At 45.7% G+C, this 18,056-nt stretch overlaps 1 protein-coding gene across 4 annotated transcripts in view; it reads right to left on the bottom strand.

The window, feature by feature from the left end:
- LOC119962862 (protein FAM149A-like) overlaps positions 1–18,056 on the bottom strand; it is a 159,431-nt gene that overhangs the window by 100,327 nt on the left and 41,048 nt on the right. For 2 of the 4 annotated variants that reach the window (XM_038791061.1, XM_038791062.1), the window contains exon 1: positions 2,471–3,101. The exons of the other annotated variants lie outside the window; for them this stretch is intronic. In XM_038791061.1, coding sequence (XP_038646989.1) covers positions 2,471–2,595 — 125 coding nt within the window. In that variant the 5' untranslated portion in view covers positions 2,596–3,101. Of the gene's footprint in view, positions 1–2,470; positions 3,102–18,056 lie in introns of those variants that run through there. 4 annotated transcript variants of the gene reach the window in all.

Genomic DNA, 18,056 nt, shown 5'->3' with positions numbered 1-18,056 from the left:
ATAGAATTTTACAGCATGGCAAGAAGCCCTTCAGACCATCGTGACCATACCTACCATCAAGCGCCTAACTATTCTAATCCCATTTTCCAGCACTTGGTAGGTAGCCTTTGCATTTCCAGTACTCAACTAAATACTTCATAACAGTCGTGAGGGTTCCCACCTCAACCGCCCTTTCAGGCAATGAATTCCCGATGCCCACCACCCTCTGGTCGAAAAAGTTTTCCCTCATATCTCCTCTAAACTACCTGTTTATTACCTTAAATCTATGCCCCCTGGTTATTGACCCCTCCACTATGGGGAAAAGTACCTTCCTATCCATCCCATCTATGTCCCTCAGAATTTTATACACCTCAATCAGGTCCCCCCTCAGCTTCCTCTGCTATAAGGAAAATAATAATAATCTTTATTAGTGTCACAAGTAGGCTTACATTAACACTGCAATGAAGTTACTGTGAAAATCCCCAGTCTCCACACTTTAGCGCCAGTTCGGGTACATTGAGGGAGAATTCAGAATGTCCAATTCACCTAACAAGCATGTCTTTCAGGACGTTGTGGGAGGAAACCGGAGCGCCCGGAGGAAACCCATGCAAACACTGGGAGAACGTGCAGACTCCGCACAGACAGTGAACCAAGCCAGGAATCGAACAGAGAAAAGAAAAATTTCAGAAACTTTAAACAAGTTATTGGGTAATTCACTTCTGTTGGGGCTTGTAGGGTTAGCATTCACATTTAGAGCTGATTCCAAGTTAAAAGACTACACTGTAGTAGCTGACCTGTGATACCACATTAAAAACATGCCAAATCCCATGAGGCTGTCAACATTCTGGAGTAGCATCTCGCAGAAGTATCCAGTGCTGAGAAAAAAATGCATTTTATTGCTATTGCCCTTCACGGCAGCCTACATCTTCGAGAATGGATTTTCCATTTTCATACAGATGAAATGAATGAAAATGAAAATGAATTATTGTCACAAGTCGGCTTCAAATGAAGTTACTGTGAAAAGCCCCTAGTCGCTACATTCCGCCGCCTGTTCGGGGAGGCTGGTATGGGAATTGAACCGTGCTGCTGGTCTGCCTTGGTCTGCTTTAAAAGCCAGCTATTTAGCCCAGTGTGCTAAACCAGCCCCCAAGATGAAGACAGCACAAAGGAACTAGCTGAAGTCTGCACCTGATATGCACATTGCCCTCTCCTCTTTTGAACCTGATTAAAGTGGGACCGTGAGGACCAACCAGGCTCCCCTTTCACATTAAAGGTAAGCGAACATAGCGAGTGTTGTGAAGGTCCACAGGCATAGGTCACAAAGGTCAACTGGAATGGGTTGCGAAGGTCGGCCGGCGTGTGTCCTGAGAAAACCGTTTGCAAAACACTATTCTAGAGCCCAACAAAACTTTGCGTGGGCAGCGTTCTTTCAGGTGAACATCAAGCACTTCTCTCTCCTCGGGATTATAAAATCCCAGCCATGGTTCCAAAAAAAATCAGCAGATAGATTTTCAACTGGCTGCCTGGGTATAAAACTGGTGGTGATGATCAGCCTCCATCCTCAAAACTAACCCATTATAATTTCTATTGAATTCAATAGAAATAAACATCAAACCATTCCAATAATAGTCAACTGAGTCACAACACCGTTTGCAAGTGGACAGTAAGTTACCTACACTTATATATTTTTAACAATCACAGTCAGAAGAACCATGTCGAAGTTAACGAGAACTCTTTCTCAGCATTTGATATTTATGAGGGTTTTGAACAGCAGTACCCAAACACATCCTACAGAAAGCCGTTTGAATTCAATGTCAATTTTGCACATCCAAAAATCTCTCAGATTCTGACACAACAGCAACTAAATTATGGTTAGGAAAATGGTAAATATTATATTGATTAGGGAAAATCATTATTCCCACTAAATTCCAAACAATTGATGCAAATAAATGGTGTTTGCTTCTAAATAAAAATGAAGGTTAATAAAAAATATATAAATTGAATCTCATACGGATCAATCTAAAATAGGAGATTTTGGCTTGAAGATTGCACTTTCATAATGAAATTGAAAAAGCAACTGCATGTCTTATTTACACTTTTTAACTGTTGAAAATGCTGAAAGGCTAAAAATAAACAATACTTTCAAATTATGTTTCATTTCTATCTGATCTGGAAGACAGACTAGGATTAATATGAAACAAATGAGAAAACTGATCTTTTAGTGTCTGGGAACACAGACCTGTGAGCCTTAATAATTCATACTTTACAATTAATTGTCATTGTCCATTCGAAATATCAGAAACAAATAATCTAAAAACCATGCTCCCCAATTAGATAACTAGAGCAAGTTTAATTCCATCTGAAAAAAGATCCATTAATAGTCTATGAATTGATACTGAATGCAGGCCTATTTTGGGAAATGTATAATGCCCTAACAGGCCTAACAAAGGATCACTAAATTTATCACGTAGTGGACGTTTTCTATACTCACCCTATTACAATAAGGCCCAGGTTTCTGTTCAGCTGACCTTCCTTATTGCTGCCCTTACACAGTTGCTGGAGGTTACTGGAAAGACAGGCAAAACTGGGAAGAAACACGGCGCTGGCACCATGCATCAGTCAAGCATTAAATCACAAACCCTTCAGATCAAAGAAGTGTTTCTGAATTCAGATCACACAGCACAAAAGGCAAGTGCGGAGGTAAATATTGCTGGGGTGTCCGATCCGAGGCAGCATTTCTCTACCTGGCAGTCTTCAGATTTTCTTCAGAAAAAATGCAAATTGTAGATGAAGCGTCCCAAAGGATTCCCCTAATTTGCAAACATTAAATACCCGTGATATCAACATCAGCTCTGCAGAACCATCAAAGTATTGCATTTCCTCGTCCGCTGTCCATACCAGCTGAATTCCTGAGCACATGGGCATTGTTTTCAGAGATGAAGCGGTGCTTTACGTTTGTCATCGGAAGAGTTGTTTGTTTGCTGGCTGGTATTTGTTCGATTTTTGCCGTATGGAGCAGAACGCTCTGCAGTAAATGACAGGCGCACTATGACTCACTGCTACACCAATATAGGATGGAGTTATTTATTTTCACCGAGAGACTCTCTCCTCCCACCAGCCTCAGGCAGGCAGTTAACCACAATAACAGCTGCTGTGAACTGCATGCAAGTGGTCATCCATGAAACTGTGAACACAGAGTCGCAAAGCGCCAACAGAATTGCAGCAAGCTACTGGGACTTCATAGTCGAAAAATGAGCATCAGAATATCTTTATTTTGGGGGATTATGTAATTTAATCTGTAACTTTTTGAACAGTTTAGTTCGTGACTTATATTTTGAATGCAAATCAGCCATTCATAAATCCTAAACACGAATCCTTTAAGATAATTATATACACATCAACAAATTCCTCCTCTGAAACTCAACATGAAATTCCCCAGCTTATTTCCAGTAAATGTATCACAGATTGAAAGGACTGTGAAATGTTTTGCAAACAGTGACAGATGGTAAAGAAGAGCTAGACATCTAGGGGGAAAATTGGATGGGGCCCAAAAACCGGTGCAGGAATTGCAATGCCTGATTAACCCATGCCCATTTGTTACAATTTAAATGTTAGTAGCATGCAGCTCAGCACAAACCATGCCGCCAACTGGCTGCACACCTCAAGTTCAACCAGTCTCTGTTAAAGGGTATGTGTGTTCGACCTGCAGGAAGACAAGGAAGACAGCAAGGAAAACATCGCACTCCTTTGTTCCATCAGTGAAGGCCTTAGGCCTTGGTGTTGGAGGCAGGCACTCACTCAAAACCAGCTCCGCTGGTCAGCGCATGTGGTCCATATGCCCGACACTAGATTCCCAGACAATTGCTCTACTCGAGACACAGTCATGGCCAGGGACTCCAAGAAGGACAGGAAAAATGTTTGCAAGATTTCCTCAAAGCATCCCAGAAGAGGTCAAACATTCCCAGCAACTCATGGAGGTCCTTGGTTTGTGGCTGACCAAATCGGAGAAGGTTCATTTGGCAAGGTGCCAAGCACATACCAGCCTCCCCGAACAGGCGCCGGAATGTGGCGACGAGGGGCTTTTCACAGTAATTTCATTTGCAGCCTACTTGTCACAATAAACGATTTTCATTTTCATTTCACATCGACAGATTTGATCGGGAATGAGCTGAGGTGAAGTCAAGACCATCTTCCCCACATGTGACAGAGTATGCTGATCCCATGTTGCGCTGATCAAACATGTCAGAACCCATTGAGAAGCATGTCACCTCAATACTGAGCAGCTGCCTAAGGAGAATGAAGCTGGAGGTGGACAGGAGGAGAGAGGTCTTCCAGCCACAGGGAGCCAGAAGACACTGAGAAGGCTGTGGGAGCAGATAGCCTTCGCAGTCAGCAGTGTAACTCCAATAACCTGGTTGCAGTGCCATAAGAGGCTCACTGACCTCACCTACCAACATTATCACAACTCACACTCTCCCATTCATAGCTTCCACACCGATCACTGCTACAAGACCCATACCTATTAGTCAGTTTTCTCATCGTCAGTTATTCATCTATGACAGGGATATCATCCAAACATATTGCGCCACACTCACTGAGACACTCTCTTGCAGTACCTGACGGTACAGAGCCGGAGGCAGCAACCCCGAACCAGAAGGAGATAGACATGGAATCATAGAATTCTTACAGTGGAGGCCATTTGGCCCATCGAGTCTGTACCGACCCTCTGAAAGAGCACCCTCCCCAGAGCCACTCCCCTGCCCCATCCCCATAACCTCACCTAACCTTTAGGCACTAAGGAGCAATCCACCTAACTTGCATATCTTTGGACTATGGGAGGAAACCGGAGCACCAAGAGGAAACCCACCCAGACACAGGTAAAATGTGCAGACTCCAAACAGGCACTCACACAAGGTCAGAATCGAACCAGAGTCCCTGGCACTGTGAAGTAGTAGTGCTAACCACTGTGCCGCCCTCTAATATTCATATTAGAGTACTGAATGGTGAAACCACCTTGATTACACTTGCTTATACCTTGTCTTCCGCAATGAATGTCATTCCATTCTTCCAGTTACTCCATCTCCACCATAGTGAATTTGATGGTGCAACCTTCCATAGCAGCTCTTCTGATTTGTCCTCCTTTTTCCTTCACCAAGGATTGCCCCTGTTTTGTTTCCTGTATCTTTACAGGGTTCACTTTTATTCTAATTTTTCTCTTGCTATTACATTCGGATCGAAATTGTTCACGTTTCTGCCATTCACACCTCCTCTAGACACATCGTTATCATTTCTACTCCCTTTGACCCTGCATGAGTTTCCAATTGGCTCACAGCATCAACAATATTTGGGGAGAGGGAATCCCAGGTTTCCATTCCCCTTTGTGTGTAGATGTAATTCCTGACATCTCCCCCAAGTGATCTGACACTCCCTTTTAAATTTACGGCCCCTTGTTCTTATTCTACTATCTGATTAAATTCTTTAAACACCTCAAATATTTTATTTTTCCACATTTAATTGGATGCAAGCCAGGTTGTACAATCTATCGTCATCAATTAACTCTTTTAGTCCACAGTATCGTATTGATGAATCTGCACTAGATGCCTGCCCTCACCTCGATAAAGAAGAGTGTATTGGTCATCATTTGAGATGCTGGCCAGCGACGGGGCTGAAGCCATGGAAGATGATGGCATGTTCTGACCTAATCCCCATTCTCACATCCCACTTCCCCACCATCCCCAAACATCTCTGATATACAAGGTGTTAATGATGTGAACAAGTAGCACTTACGAATATAGGAAATTGGAGCAGAAGTAGGCAATTCAGCCCTGCGTGCCTGCTCTGCCATTCAATCAGATCATGGCTGATCTCTTCCTGGTCTCAAATCCACCTCCTTACCTGTTCCCCATATCCCTTTAACCCATTTTTCAATCAGAAAAATATCAATCTCCTTCTTGAAACCATTTAATGATTCAGACTCCACTGCACAATGGGGCAGTAAGTTTCACAAATTCACCATCCTCTGCGAGAAGTAGTTCCTCATTATCTCAGTTTTAAATCTACTGCCTCTCAGCCTATCTCAGTGACCTCACTTTCTAGAGTGCCCCTCAGGGGGAATATTTGGTCTATATTTATTTTATCAATCCCTCTTAGTATTTTATATACCGTGATCAGATCCCCTCTCATTCTTCTAAACTCCAGCGAATATAAGCCCAAACTGTTCAATCTCTCCTCATGCAACAACCCTTCCATTCCCGGAATCAATCTGGTGAATCTCCTCTGACCTGTCTCCAATGCCACCACATCCCTCCTCAAATAAGGAATCCAAAACTGGACACAATACTCTAGATGTGGTTTCACCAACATCCTACAAAATTGCAACAACACTTCTCTACTTTTACACTCCAGTCCTTTTGCAATAAACACTAACATTCCATTTGCCTTTTTTATTACATGCTGTACCTGCACACCGACTTTCTGTGATTCATGAACAAAGACACCCAGATCCCTCTGCCCCAACGCATCTTGAATCTGCTTTCCAGTCAGATAATAATTTTGCCTTTCTATTTTTTTGGCCAAAATGGATAACCTCACACTTATCCACATTAAACTCCATCTTCCAAATTTTGGTCTAATCTCCTAGCCTATCTTTATCTGTCTGTAAACATTTATTTTTACTCTTTACTGCCTGCTTTCCCACCTATTTTGGTATCATCCGTAAATTTTGCTGTATTACACACTGTCGCTGCTTCCGTGCAAATACGTCTATCCTCCAGCATGACCTACTCCGAATTCCCAGACCACAGGGACATGTGATGGGTTTGCACTGCCACTTAGTGGTCGGAAGGCATTATGTACACAACATTATGTACAAACTTGCCTTATGCATATCATTATACTAACAAAACTTTAAATTGGGCATGGGAGCTAGTATTACAGTCATTTTGGACAAAAAGCTGTGGCTGAGAGAACTCTTGCTACAAATAACAACAATTCCAGCTTCCAGCCATAGGCATGATTTCGGAACTATTAAGTTTTGCATGGCAAAATTTGGTTCCAACTCCATCCACAAGTTTGCTGACGTCACGACCATAGTAGATCAGATCTCGAACAACGACGAGTCAGAATATAGGAGGGAGATAGAGAACCTAGTGGAGTGGTGTAACAACAACAATCTCCCTCAACTCCATCAAAACTAAAGAGCTGGTCATTGATTTCAGAAAGCAAAGTACTGTACACACCCCTGTCTGTATCAACGGGGCCAAGGTGGAGATGGTCGACAGCTTCAAATTCCTAGGTGTGCACATCACTAAAAATCTGTCCTGGTCCACTCACATTGATGCTACCACCAGAAAAGCACAACAGAGACTATACTTCCTCAGGAAACGAAGGAAATTCAGCATGTCCACACTGACTCTGACCAACTGTTACAGGTGCACCATAGAAAGCATCCTATCTGGCTGTATCACAGCCTTGTATGGCAACTGCTCAGCCCAAGACCTCAAGAAACTTCAAAGAATCCATCACACAAACCCGCCTCCCATCCATTGACTCCGTCTATACCTCTCCTGCCTGGGGAAAGCGGGCAGCATAATCAAAGAACCCTCGCACCCAGCTTACTCACTCTTCCAACTTCTTCCATCGGGCAGGAGATACAAAAGTTTGAGAACACGCACAAACAGATTCAAAAATAGCTTCCTCCCCACTGTTACCAGACTCTTAAACAACCCTTCTAAGCACTGGCCTGATTAATACCACAATCTTGTATGCTTCAGGGCAGCACGGTAGCACAGTGGGTAGCTCTGTTGCTTCACAGCTCCAGGTCCCAGGTTCAATTCCCGGCTTGGGTCAGTGTCTGTGTGGAGTCTGCACGTTCTCCCTGTGTCTGCGTGGGATTCCTCCGGGTGCTCTGGTTTCCTCCCACAAATCGGGAGTGCTGGGCAATTCCCGCCACGCCGCCCTGGCACCCCCACGCGATTCTCTCCCCCCCCCCCCCCAAAACAGCGTGTCGCGTTTTACGACAGGCCACTCGGAGAATCGCCGCTCGCCGTTTCTAACGGTCGAGTGCCGCTTCTCCGGCCCGAATGGGCCGAACGGCCTGCCCAATCCGACCGGTTCACGCCGGCGCCAACCACACCTAGTCGCTGCCGGCGTGAACAGCGCAAGAACGCTGCGTGTGCGGCCTGCGGGATGGGGGGGGGGGGTGGGGGAGGGAGGATCGAGCACCAGGGGGGTGCTCAGTGGAGGTCTGGTCCGTGATAGGTTCCCACCAATCGGCGGGCTGGCGTCTCTAAAAGACGCACTCTTTTCCCTCCGCCGCCCCGCAAGATCAATGCTCCATTCTTGCGGGGCGCCCGCGGGGAGGACAGCGACCACGCATGCGCAGGTTGGCGCCGGCCAAACTGCTCATACGCGGGTGACGTCATTTAGGCGCCGCCGGCCGCGTCATTCAGGCGGCGCCGCATTGACGCGGGCGCCAAGGCCCGGCGCACAAAATTGACGCGGCACCGCTCCTAGCCTCCTGGGGGTGGGAGAATAGGGGGTGAGGAGCGGCCTCCGACGCCGGAGTGAAACAATCCGCTTTTCACTCCGTCTTCGGTACTTAGTGTCCCGTTGGGAGAATCGCGCCCGTGCTGTTAGATGAATTGGACATTTTGAATTCTCCCTCTGTGTACCCGAACAAGTGCCGGAATGTGGCGACTTTCACAGTAACTTCATTACAGTGTTTACATTTCAGGAATTGAGTTTAATCTAGAATTGTGCAGTGAAGGTTAATAAGGGGCTGCCCCACCCACTCATATAACTGATTGGCAGTTAACTGTCAGTCACCTTAAGATACTTTGATCTAAATTTAGCAGGTGGGAGAGAGTCAACTCAGGCCAATTTAAAAATGCAACTTGCAACTCACTCCCAGTGAGTTCTCCCAGTGAGCCAGAGAAGACACAGCGAAGAGTGAGTTTGGGAATTTGAAACTAGGGAATTTGAAGCTGGGTGAGAAGGACGTGCTTTTTATCCCTGATAAGTGACTGGTAAGTAATTTTACTTTTCATTTGTCTATTTATCTATTTTATTTTTTCCTTTTGTTTTTTGGCATTGTAGTTGTATAAGTTAACCTAAGGTTTAATACATGGCAGGAGATCCCAGACCCGTGTCATGCTCCTCGTGTGCGATGTGGGAATTCAGGGACACGTCCACTGACCCGGACTCCTTCACGTGCAAGAAGTGTGTCCAGCTGCAGCTGCTGTTAGACCGCTTGACGGCTCTGGAGCTGCGGATGGACTCACTTTGGAGCATCAGCGATGCTGAAGACGTCGTGGATAGCATGTTCGCTGAGTTCATCACACCACAGGTGAAATTACTGAGGGCGATAGAAAATGGGTGGCCAAAAGACAGAGCAAGAGTAGGAAGGCAGTGAAGAAGTCCCCTGTGGTCACCTCCCTGCAAAACAGATATATCGCTTTGGATACTGTTGGGGGAGATGGCTCACCAGGGGAAGACAGCAGCAGCCAGGTTCATGGCACCGTGGCTGGCTCTGCTGCACAGGAGGACAGGAAGAAGAATGGCAGGGCAATAGTGATAGGGGAATCAATCGTAAGGGGAATAGACAGACTTTTCTGCGGACGCAATCGAGACTCCAGGATGGTATGTTGCCTCCCTGGTGCAAGGGTCAAGGATGTCTCAGAGTGGCTGCGGGACATTCTGGGGGGAGAGGGGGAACAGCCAGCTGCCGTGGTGCATATAGGCACCAACGATATAGGTAAAAAAATGGGATGAGGTCCTACAAGCTGAATTCAGGGAGTTCGCATTTAAACTAAAAAGTAGGACCTCAAAGGTAGTAATCCCAGGATTGCTACCAGTGCCGCGGGCTAGTCAGAGTAGGGATGTCAGTATAGATAGGATGAACGCGTAGCTCGAGAGATGGTGCAAGAGGGAGGGATTCAAATTCCTGGGACATTGGAACCGGTTCTGGGGGAGGTGGGACCAGTACAAACCGGACGGTCTTCACCTGGGCAGGACTGGAACCGATGTCCTGAGGGGGTGTTTGCTAGAGCAGTGGGGGATGGTTTAAACTAATGTGGCAGGGGGATGGGGACTGATGCAGGAAGTCAGCGGTTAGTAAAACGGGGACAGAAACAAAAGGAAGTAAGGGGGAAAGTGTAAGGCAGAGAAGCCACAATGAAAAATCAAAATGGGCCAGTACAGGGTACACTGACTGAGGAGAGCTCAGTGAATAGGCCCAGTAATACTAAAACAAATAAAACGTGAAGTAAAAACATAAATTGAAATTGACACGGTATGTTGTTACATGAAAATTAGGAGAAAAGTTTAAAGGAAAAATAACTTAGGAGAGGTTACTGATAGAGGTGTTAAGGTTAAAAACGGAGGTATAAAAACCAACATAAGGGTACTTTACCTGAATGCTCGTCGTATTCGGAATAAGGTAACTGAGTTGATGGCACAAATCATCGTGAATGACTATGATTTAGTGGCCATTACTGAAACATGGTTAAAGGATGATCACGACTGGGAGTTAAATATCCAAGGGTATCAAACTATTCGGAAGGACAGAATGGATGGTAAGGGAAGTGGTGTAGCTCTGTTATTTAAGGATGACATCTGGGCAATAGTAAGGGATGACATCGGTGCTATGGAGGATAAGGTTGAATCCATTTGGATGGAAATCAGGAATAGTAAGGCGAAAAGTCACTGATAGGCGTAGTCTATAGGCCACCAAATAGTAACATTATGGTGGAGCAGGCAATAAACAAAGAAATAACTGTTGCCTGTAGAAATGGTTCAGCAGTTATCATGCGGGATTTTAATCTACATGTTGATTGGTTTAATCAGGTCGGTCAAGGCAGCCTTGAGGAGGAATTTATAGAATGTATCCGCAATAGTTTCCTAGAGTTTCCGAAAACCGTATGTAATGGAACCTACGAGGGAACAAGCAGTCCTAGATCTGGGGCGCGATTCTCCGACCACACGCCGGGTGGGAGAATCGCGGGAGTGCCGGGCGAATCACGCCACGCCGCCCTGGCACCCGCACGTGATTCTCCCACCCCCAACCCAAAACGGCGTATCGCGTTTTGCGACAGGCCGCTCGGAAAATCGATGCTCCGGTCGAGCGCCGATTCTCTGGCCCGGATGGGCTGAGTGGCCTGCCGAATAAAACCACACCTGGTCGCTGCCGGCGTGAACAGCGCGCGTCCGCTGCGTGTGGGGCCTGTGGGGGGGCAGAGGGAGAATCGAGCACCAGAGGGGTGCTCTGGAGGGGTCTGGCCCGTGAACGGTGCCCACCGATCGTCGGGCCGGCGTCTCTGAAAGATGCACTCTTTTCCCTCCGCCGCCCCACAAGATCAATCCGCTATGTCTTGCGGGGCAGCGGAGGGGAAGACGGCAACCGCGCATGCGCGGGTGACGTCATTCAGGTGCCGCCAGCCACGTCATTCAGATGGCGCCGCTTTGACGCAATCGTCAAGGCCCGGCGCACGAGATTGATGCGCCGCCGCCCCTAGCCCTGGGAGAATAGGGGGCGAGGAGCGGCCTCCAACGCCGGAGTGAAACACTCTGGTTTTCACTCCGGCGTCGGCACTTTGTCTCCCATTGGGAGAATTTCGCCCCTGGTCCTGTGTAATGAGACAGGATTGATTAATGATCTCATAGTTAGGGATCCTCTCAGAAGGAGTGATCACAATATGGTGGAATAAGAAGGTAAAATCAAACATTAGTGTTTTGTGCTTAAACAAAGGAGGTTACAATGGGATGAGAGAAGAGCTAGCTAAGGTAGACTGGGAGCAAAGACATTATGGTGAAACAGTTGAGAAACAGTGGAGAACCTTCCAAGCGATTTTTCACAGTGCTCAGTTTATACCAACAGAAAGGAAGAACGGTAGAAAGAGGGAAAATCGATCGTGGATATCTAAGGAAATAAGGGAGAGTATCAAATTGAAGGAAAAAGCATTCAAAGTGGCAAAGATTAGAGGCAGACTAGAGGATTGGGAAATCTTTAGAGGGCAACAGAAAGCTACTAAAAAAGCTATAAAGAAGAGTAAGATAGGTTATGAGAGTAAACTTGCTCGGAATATAAAAACAGATGGTAAAAGTTTGTAAAAATATATAAGACAAAAAAGAGTGACTAAGGTAAATATTGGTCCTTTAGAGCATGAGAAGGGAGTTTTAATAATGGGAGATGAGGAAATGGTTGAGGAACTGAACAGGTTTTTTGGGTCGGTCTTCAGAGTGGAAGACATAAATAACATGCCAGTGACTGATGGAAATGAGGCTATGACAGGTGAGGACCTTGAGACGATTGTTATCACTAAGGAGGTAGCGATGGGCAAGCTAATGGGGCTAAAGGTAGACAAGTCTCCTGGCCCTGATGGATGCATCCCAGAGTACAAAACGAGATGGCTAGAGAAATTGCAAATGCACTCGTGATAATTTACTAAAATTCACTAGACTCTGGGGTGGTCCCGGTGGATTGGAAATTAGCAAACGTGACACCACTGTTTAAAAAAGGAGGTAGGCAGAAAGCGGGTAATTATATACCAGTTGGCTTAACATTGGTAGTAGGGAAGATGCAGGAATCTATCATCAAGGACGAAATAGTGAGGCATCTGGATGGAAATTGGCCCATTGGATAGACGCAGCATGGGTTCATAAAGGGCAGGTCGTGCCGAACTAAGTTAGTGGAATTTTTTGAGGACATTACCAGTGCGGTAGATAACGGGGAGACAATGGATGTGGTATATCTGGATTTCCAGAAAGCTTTTGACAAGGTTCGACACAAAAGGTTGCTGCATAAGATAAAGATGCATGGCGTTAAGGGTAAAGTAGTAGCATGGATAGAGGATTGGTTAATTAATAGAAAGAAAAGAGTGGGGATTAATGAGTGTTTCTATGGTTGGCAATCAGTAGCTAGTGATGTCCCTCAGGGATCAGTGTTGGGCCCACAATTATTCACAATTTACATCGATGATTTGGAGTTGGGGATCAAGGGCAATGTGTCCAAGTTTTCAGACGACACTAAGATGAGTGGTAAAGCAAAAGTGCAGAGAATACTGGAAGTCTGCAGAGGGGTTAAGTGGGTTAAGCTAGGTTAAGTGAATGGGCTAGGGTCTGGCAGATGGAATACAATGTTGACAAATGTGAGGTTATCCATTTTGGTTGGAATAACAGCAAAAGGGATTATTATTTAAATGCTAAAATATATATATTTTTTTATAAATTTAGTGTACCCAATTCATTTTTTCCAATTAAAGGACAATTTAGAGTAGCCAATCCACCTAGCCAGCACATCTTTGGGTTGTGGATGTGCAAACTCCACACGGACAGTGACCCAAAATGATAAAATATTAAAACATGCTGCTGTGCAGAGGGACCCGAGTGTGCTAGTGCATGAGTCGCAAAAAGTTGGTTTACAGGTGCAACAGGTGATTAAGAAGATGAATGGAGTTTTGTCCTTCATTGCTAGAGGGATGGAGTTTAAGACTAGGGAGGTTATGCTGCAATTGTATACGGTGTTAGTGAGGCCACACCTGGAGTATTGCGTTCAGTTTTGGTCTCCTTACCTGAGAAAGTACGTACTGGCGCAGGAGTCTGTGCAGAGTAGATTCACTAGGTTAATCCCTGAGCTGAGGGGGTTGGATTACAAGGAGAGGTTGAGTAGACTGGGACTGTACTCGTTGGAATTTAGAAGGATGCGGGGGATTTTATAGAAACATATAAAATTAAGAAGGGGGTAGGATAGATGCGGGCAGGTGAAAACAGAACTAGGGGGCATAGCCTCAAAATAAGGGGAAGTAGATTTAGGACAGAGCTTAGGAGGAACTTCTTCACCCAAAGGGTTGTGAACCTAAGGAATTCCCTACCCAGTGAAGCAGTTGAGGCTCCTTCATTTAATGTTTTCAAGATAAAGATAGATCGTTTTTTTGGAGAATAAAGGAATGAAGGGTTATGGTGTTCGGGCCGGAAAGTGGAGCTGAGTCCACAAAAGATCAGCCATGATCTCATTGAATGGCGGAGCAGGCTCCAGGGGCCAGATGGCCTACTCCTGCTCCTAGTTCGCATGTTCTTATGTTATGTTCTTACTGTAAGCCCACTTGTGACAAGATTATTATTATTATTCACCCGATGCCAGTGTCTATGTATTAACATTGTGTACCTTGTGTTGCCCTATTATGTATTTTCTTTTCTTGTCGTGTACTAAATGATCTGTTTGAGCTGCACGCAGAAAAATACTTTTCACTGTCCTTAGTACACGAGACAATAAACAAATTCAAGCCAATCCAATCCCTTCACTGTCACTGTGTCAAAATCCTGGAACTCCCTCCCAAACAGCACTGTGGGTGTACCTACAACCTCAGGGACTCAGTTGTTCAATAAGGCAGCTCACCGCCACTTTCCGAAGGGTAACTAGGGATGGGCAATGAATGCTGGCTTAGCCAACAATGTCCACATTCCCAAAATGAATTTTAGAAAGCCCTGAATCTCTTCAAAACAGCAAATAATAAGACAATGATTGCCATAAATTCTACAAAATTGCAAGTTCCAGAGTGCTCCAATAAGAAAGATTCGCTTGACTGGGATTTCTGGCCTGAATTGCCTTCTCTCTTTGCACAGCCGGTGTGTCCACTTTCTTTAGAGGTGACAGAAGCCCCTCATTGGTCAGCCCAGCCAACCACTCAGATGGTTACCCCAAAACGTCAAGTCGATGACAGTCATGAGAGGAACAAGCAATGAGAAGATCCTCAACCTCCAGCTCCGACATCAGTTGGAGAGATAAACTCTGAGACCACAGAACAGACACTGCAATCCCCAGTCAGCGTGACAGTGCCACACACAATGCTGGAACAGAGTACAGCCATCTACTGATGACAGCACACCACACAGCTAAACACCTTTGAGCTTAATCGTACCCTCACAACAGGAAGAGCCATCTTCCATCCCAACATGCATCACAGCGAGCTGCACGAAGGACAGAGATTTCCCAGTGAAGAGCCGGATAAATCAACCTCCACTATCACTGCAATTGAAGAATTGACAAAGTGCGATTCAATGTCAAAGAACAGAAAAAGAGGTTGAAAAGACACCCATGTGCCAGAACAACCTCTAATTAAATCAGGTTTACCTGTAATGGCAGAGCCTATCACTCCTCTGATAGTATAAGAACAAGATACGGACAGGGTTATAAGGCCACCAGACCACCTTCACCTATGAGCCCAGTTACATGAAGAGAGGGATGGGCAGTAATAAAGGAATACAAGGAATACATGAAAATATGGTGGAAAAAAACTTGGGTGGAGATGTCGTAGAAGGGTTTGTCACATAAAGGTTTACAATGGGACTGAATACAGTGTTGTCCACACAGTGATGAAAGAGAACACATGACCCACAGCTAGGGGTCAGTGCAGTGTTGAACAGAGCTTTCTGTAGAAGCAAGCATGGAGACAACTCCTAGCTTAGACCTTTACTGTACCAATGCGTATAGTTTAAAGCAGCAAATAAATATTTACTGTTGAACTCCGTAATACTGCAAATACCTTAATAAGACCTGTTGAACTTCAGCCAACACCTTGAAACACTGGCCATTGTGGTTGTAAAGCTTCATCAGCAGCCCAATGGCCATTCCAAGGCAGCTCACCATTCAGAGAAAGTGGAACTTTGACAATTCCTACATCTAGTCAGACAATACAAAATTGGTGGTGGGTGGGTGTGGGGGGGGGGGGGGGGGAGCACACACTGGCAGCAGGCTGGTGGATTCTTGTCAGGATCACCAGGAGTTCCCTTTCTGACTCCCCAAAATTTCCAGCAGTTTTTGGGAGTGTCCAGTAGTCATCCCTACTTAGGCTGCTCCAAACCACAATCCAGTGCACAGGAAAAATCACACGAACATCGCACAGCGTTCCACAGGGCTCAGTGTCGGAGCCCTTACTGTTTGTTGTATATATTAATGATTTGGATTTAAATGTGGGAGGCATGATTGGGATCTGTGGCCACCTAAAATGGCCGACCACAAAGGATAATGGGAATTGTGGTCAAGTCGGAACACAGATGTGGAAAACCAGACCGAACTGAAACTTGCACCTGTTAAAGGTCAATCACCGATTTCCCCAGGACAATAGACTCAAATTAAGGCATAGCAACAGTAGCAGACTCCCCGGTGCTATCTCCCCTTATTTGGAAAGGCATACACACGTGGAACAATAATGACTAGGACCCACCCAGCCATCAAGGTACCCGCCCATAATTGGCCACTATTGATCAGAGTGATCAAGACCCTATCGATCCATTGGATCCTGAGTTAACCCCGCTGAAAAGGGCGCGAGAGAGAAGGATAAGAAGCCCTGCGCACTAGGGATCGACCTGTGCCCACTCCAAATGCAGCATAACGGGGCAGCACGGTAGCATTGTGGATAGCACAATCGCTTCACAGCTCCAGGGTCCCAGGTTCGATTCTGGCTTGGGTCACTGTCTGTGCGGAGTCTGCACATCCTCCCCGTGTGTGCGTGGGTTTCCTCCGAGTGCTCCGGTTTCCTCCCACAGTCCAAAGATGTGCAGGTTAGGTGGATTGGCCATGATAAATTGCCCTTAGTGTCCAAAATTGGACTTAGTGTTGGGTAGGTTACTGGGCTATGGGGATAGGGTGGAGTTGTTGACCTTGGGTAGGGTGCTCTTTCCAAGAGCCGGTGCAGACTCGATGGGCTGAATGGCCTCCTTCTGCACTGTAAATTCTATGATAACGACCAGCTAAGTTCAAGACCACAATCGCTACCTGAGAGAGACGAGCCGCAGCCGAGACGAACCTGACGACTTCCAGCCAACACACGTGGGGACTCAGATAAAGGCCTTATCTACCCGCACAGAATCGGTTATCCAGAAGTTAAGTAAAGGTCATCTTAGCTGATAGGTATAGTTTAATACGTAGCCGCGTGTATCATTGCACAGAGAGAGAAGTCTTGTGTTTAATAATAAATTGTCTTTTGAACTAACATACTGGCTGTGTGGTCATTTGGTCCATACAGGAAACGTACTTGCTGCTTGTGGTTTGATAGTAAAGTGGCAACAGATCACATTAAAATTGGCCGTGTAGTTTTTAAAAAATTAATTTAGGGTACCCAATTCATTTTTTCTGATTAAGGGGCAATTTAGTGTGTTCAATCCACCCACCTTGCACATCTTTGGGTTGTGGGGGCGAAACCCACGGAAACACGGGGAGAATGTGCAAACTCCACATGGACAGTGACCCAGAGCCCGGATCGAACCTGGGACCTCGCGCCGTGAGACTACTCTTCTCAGAGAATCTGTCAGCCCGCAGATCTGTTTCCACCTCCCCAGTTTGCTTTGCAACATTTTACAAGTTCTTTTCTGATGTGTATGTGTGTTTGCCCTGTGCGTGTGTTTTCTAACTCCCTTCTCTCAGTTCTGTCCCTTTAGTAATTTTTTTTTAAATTTAAGAGTGCCCAATTCATTTTTTCCAATTAAGGGGCAATTTAAAGTGGCCAATCCAACTACCCTGCACATCTTTGGGTTGTTGGGGCGAATCCCACGCAAACACGGGGAGAATATGCAAACTCCACAGAGACAGTGACCCAGAGCCAGAATCAAACCTGGGTCCTCAGCGCCATGAGGCAGCAGTGCTAACCACTGCGCCCCCGTGCTGCCCTCCTTTGTAAATTTTATACATCTGGTCATTTTGATCAGTTCCGATGAAGTGCTGCTCCTGACCATTTTCTCCACAGATGCTGACTGAATTCCCGTAGCTCTCCACATATTTTAGACAATGATCCAATTTCAGGTTCAGGTGGTCAGCATAAACTATTTCAGCTAATCTCAAACGATTTAACCTCGATTAACTCGATTAAACCTCGACTTAAACGATTAAGCATGGAGCGAGGCAATATGGGTAGAGGTCATGAATAGGGAGGGTGCAGTCACAATGTAAGGGGTTTACTACAGGCCTCCCAACAGCCAGCGGAGATAGAGGAGCAGATATGTAGGCAGATTTTATAACCGTGTTAAAGTACCAGGGTTGTTGCGGTTGGTGATTTTAACTTCCCCTATATTGACTGGGACTCATT

The sequence above is a fragment of the Scyliorhinus canicula genome, chromosome 3 (assembly GCF_902713615.1).
Source record: "Scyliorhinus canicula chromosome 3, sScyCan1.1, whole genome shotgun sequence".
NCBI lineage: Eukaryota > Metazoa > Chordata > Chondrichthyes > Carcharhiniformes > Scyliorhinidae > Scyliorhinus > Scyliorhinus canicula.
Note: the sequence above shows the minus strand (reverse complement) of the source record. Positions and strands in the feature narration are given on the sequence as shown.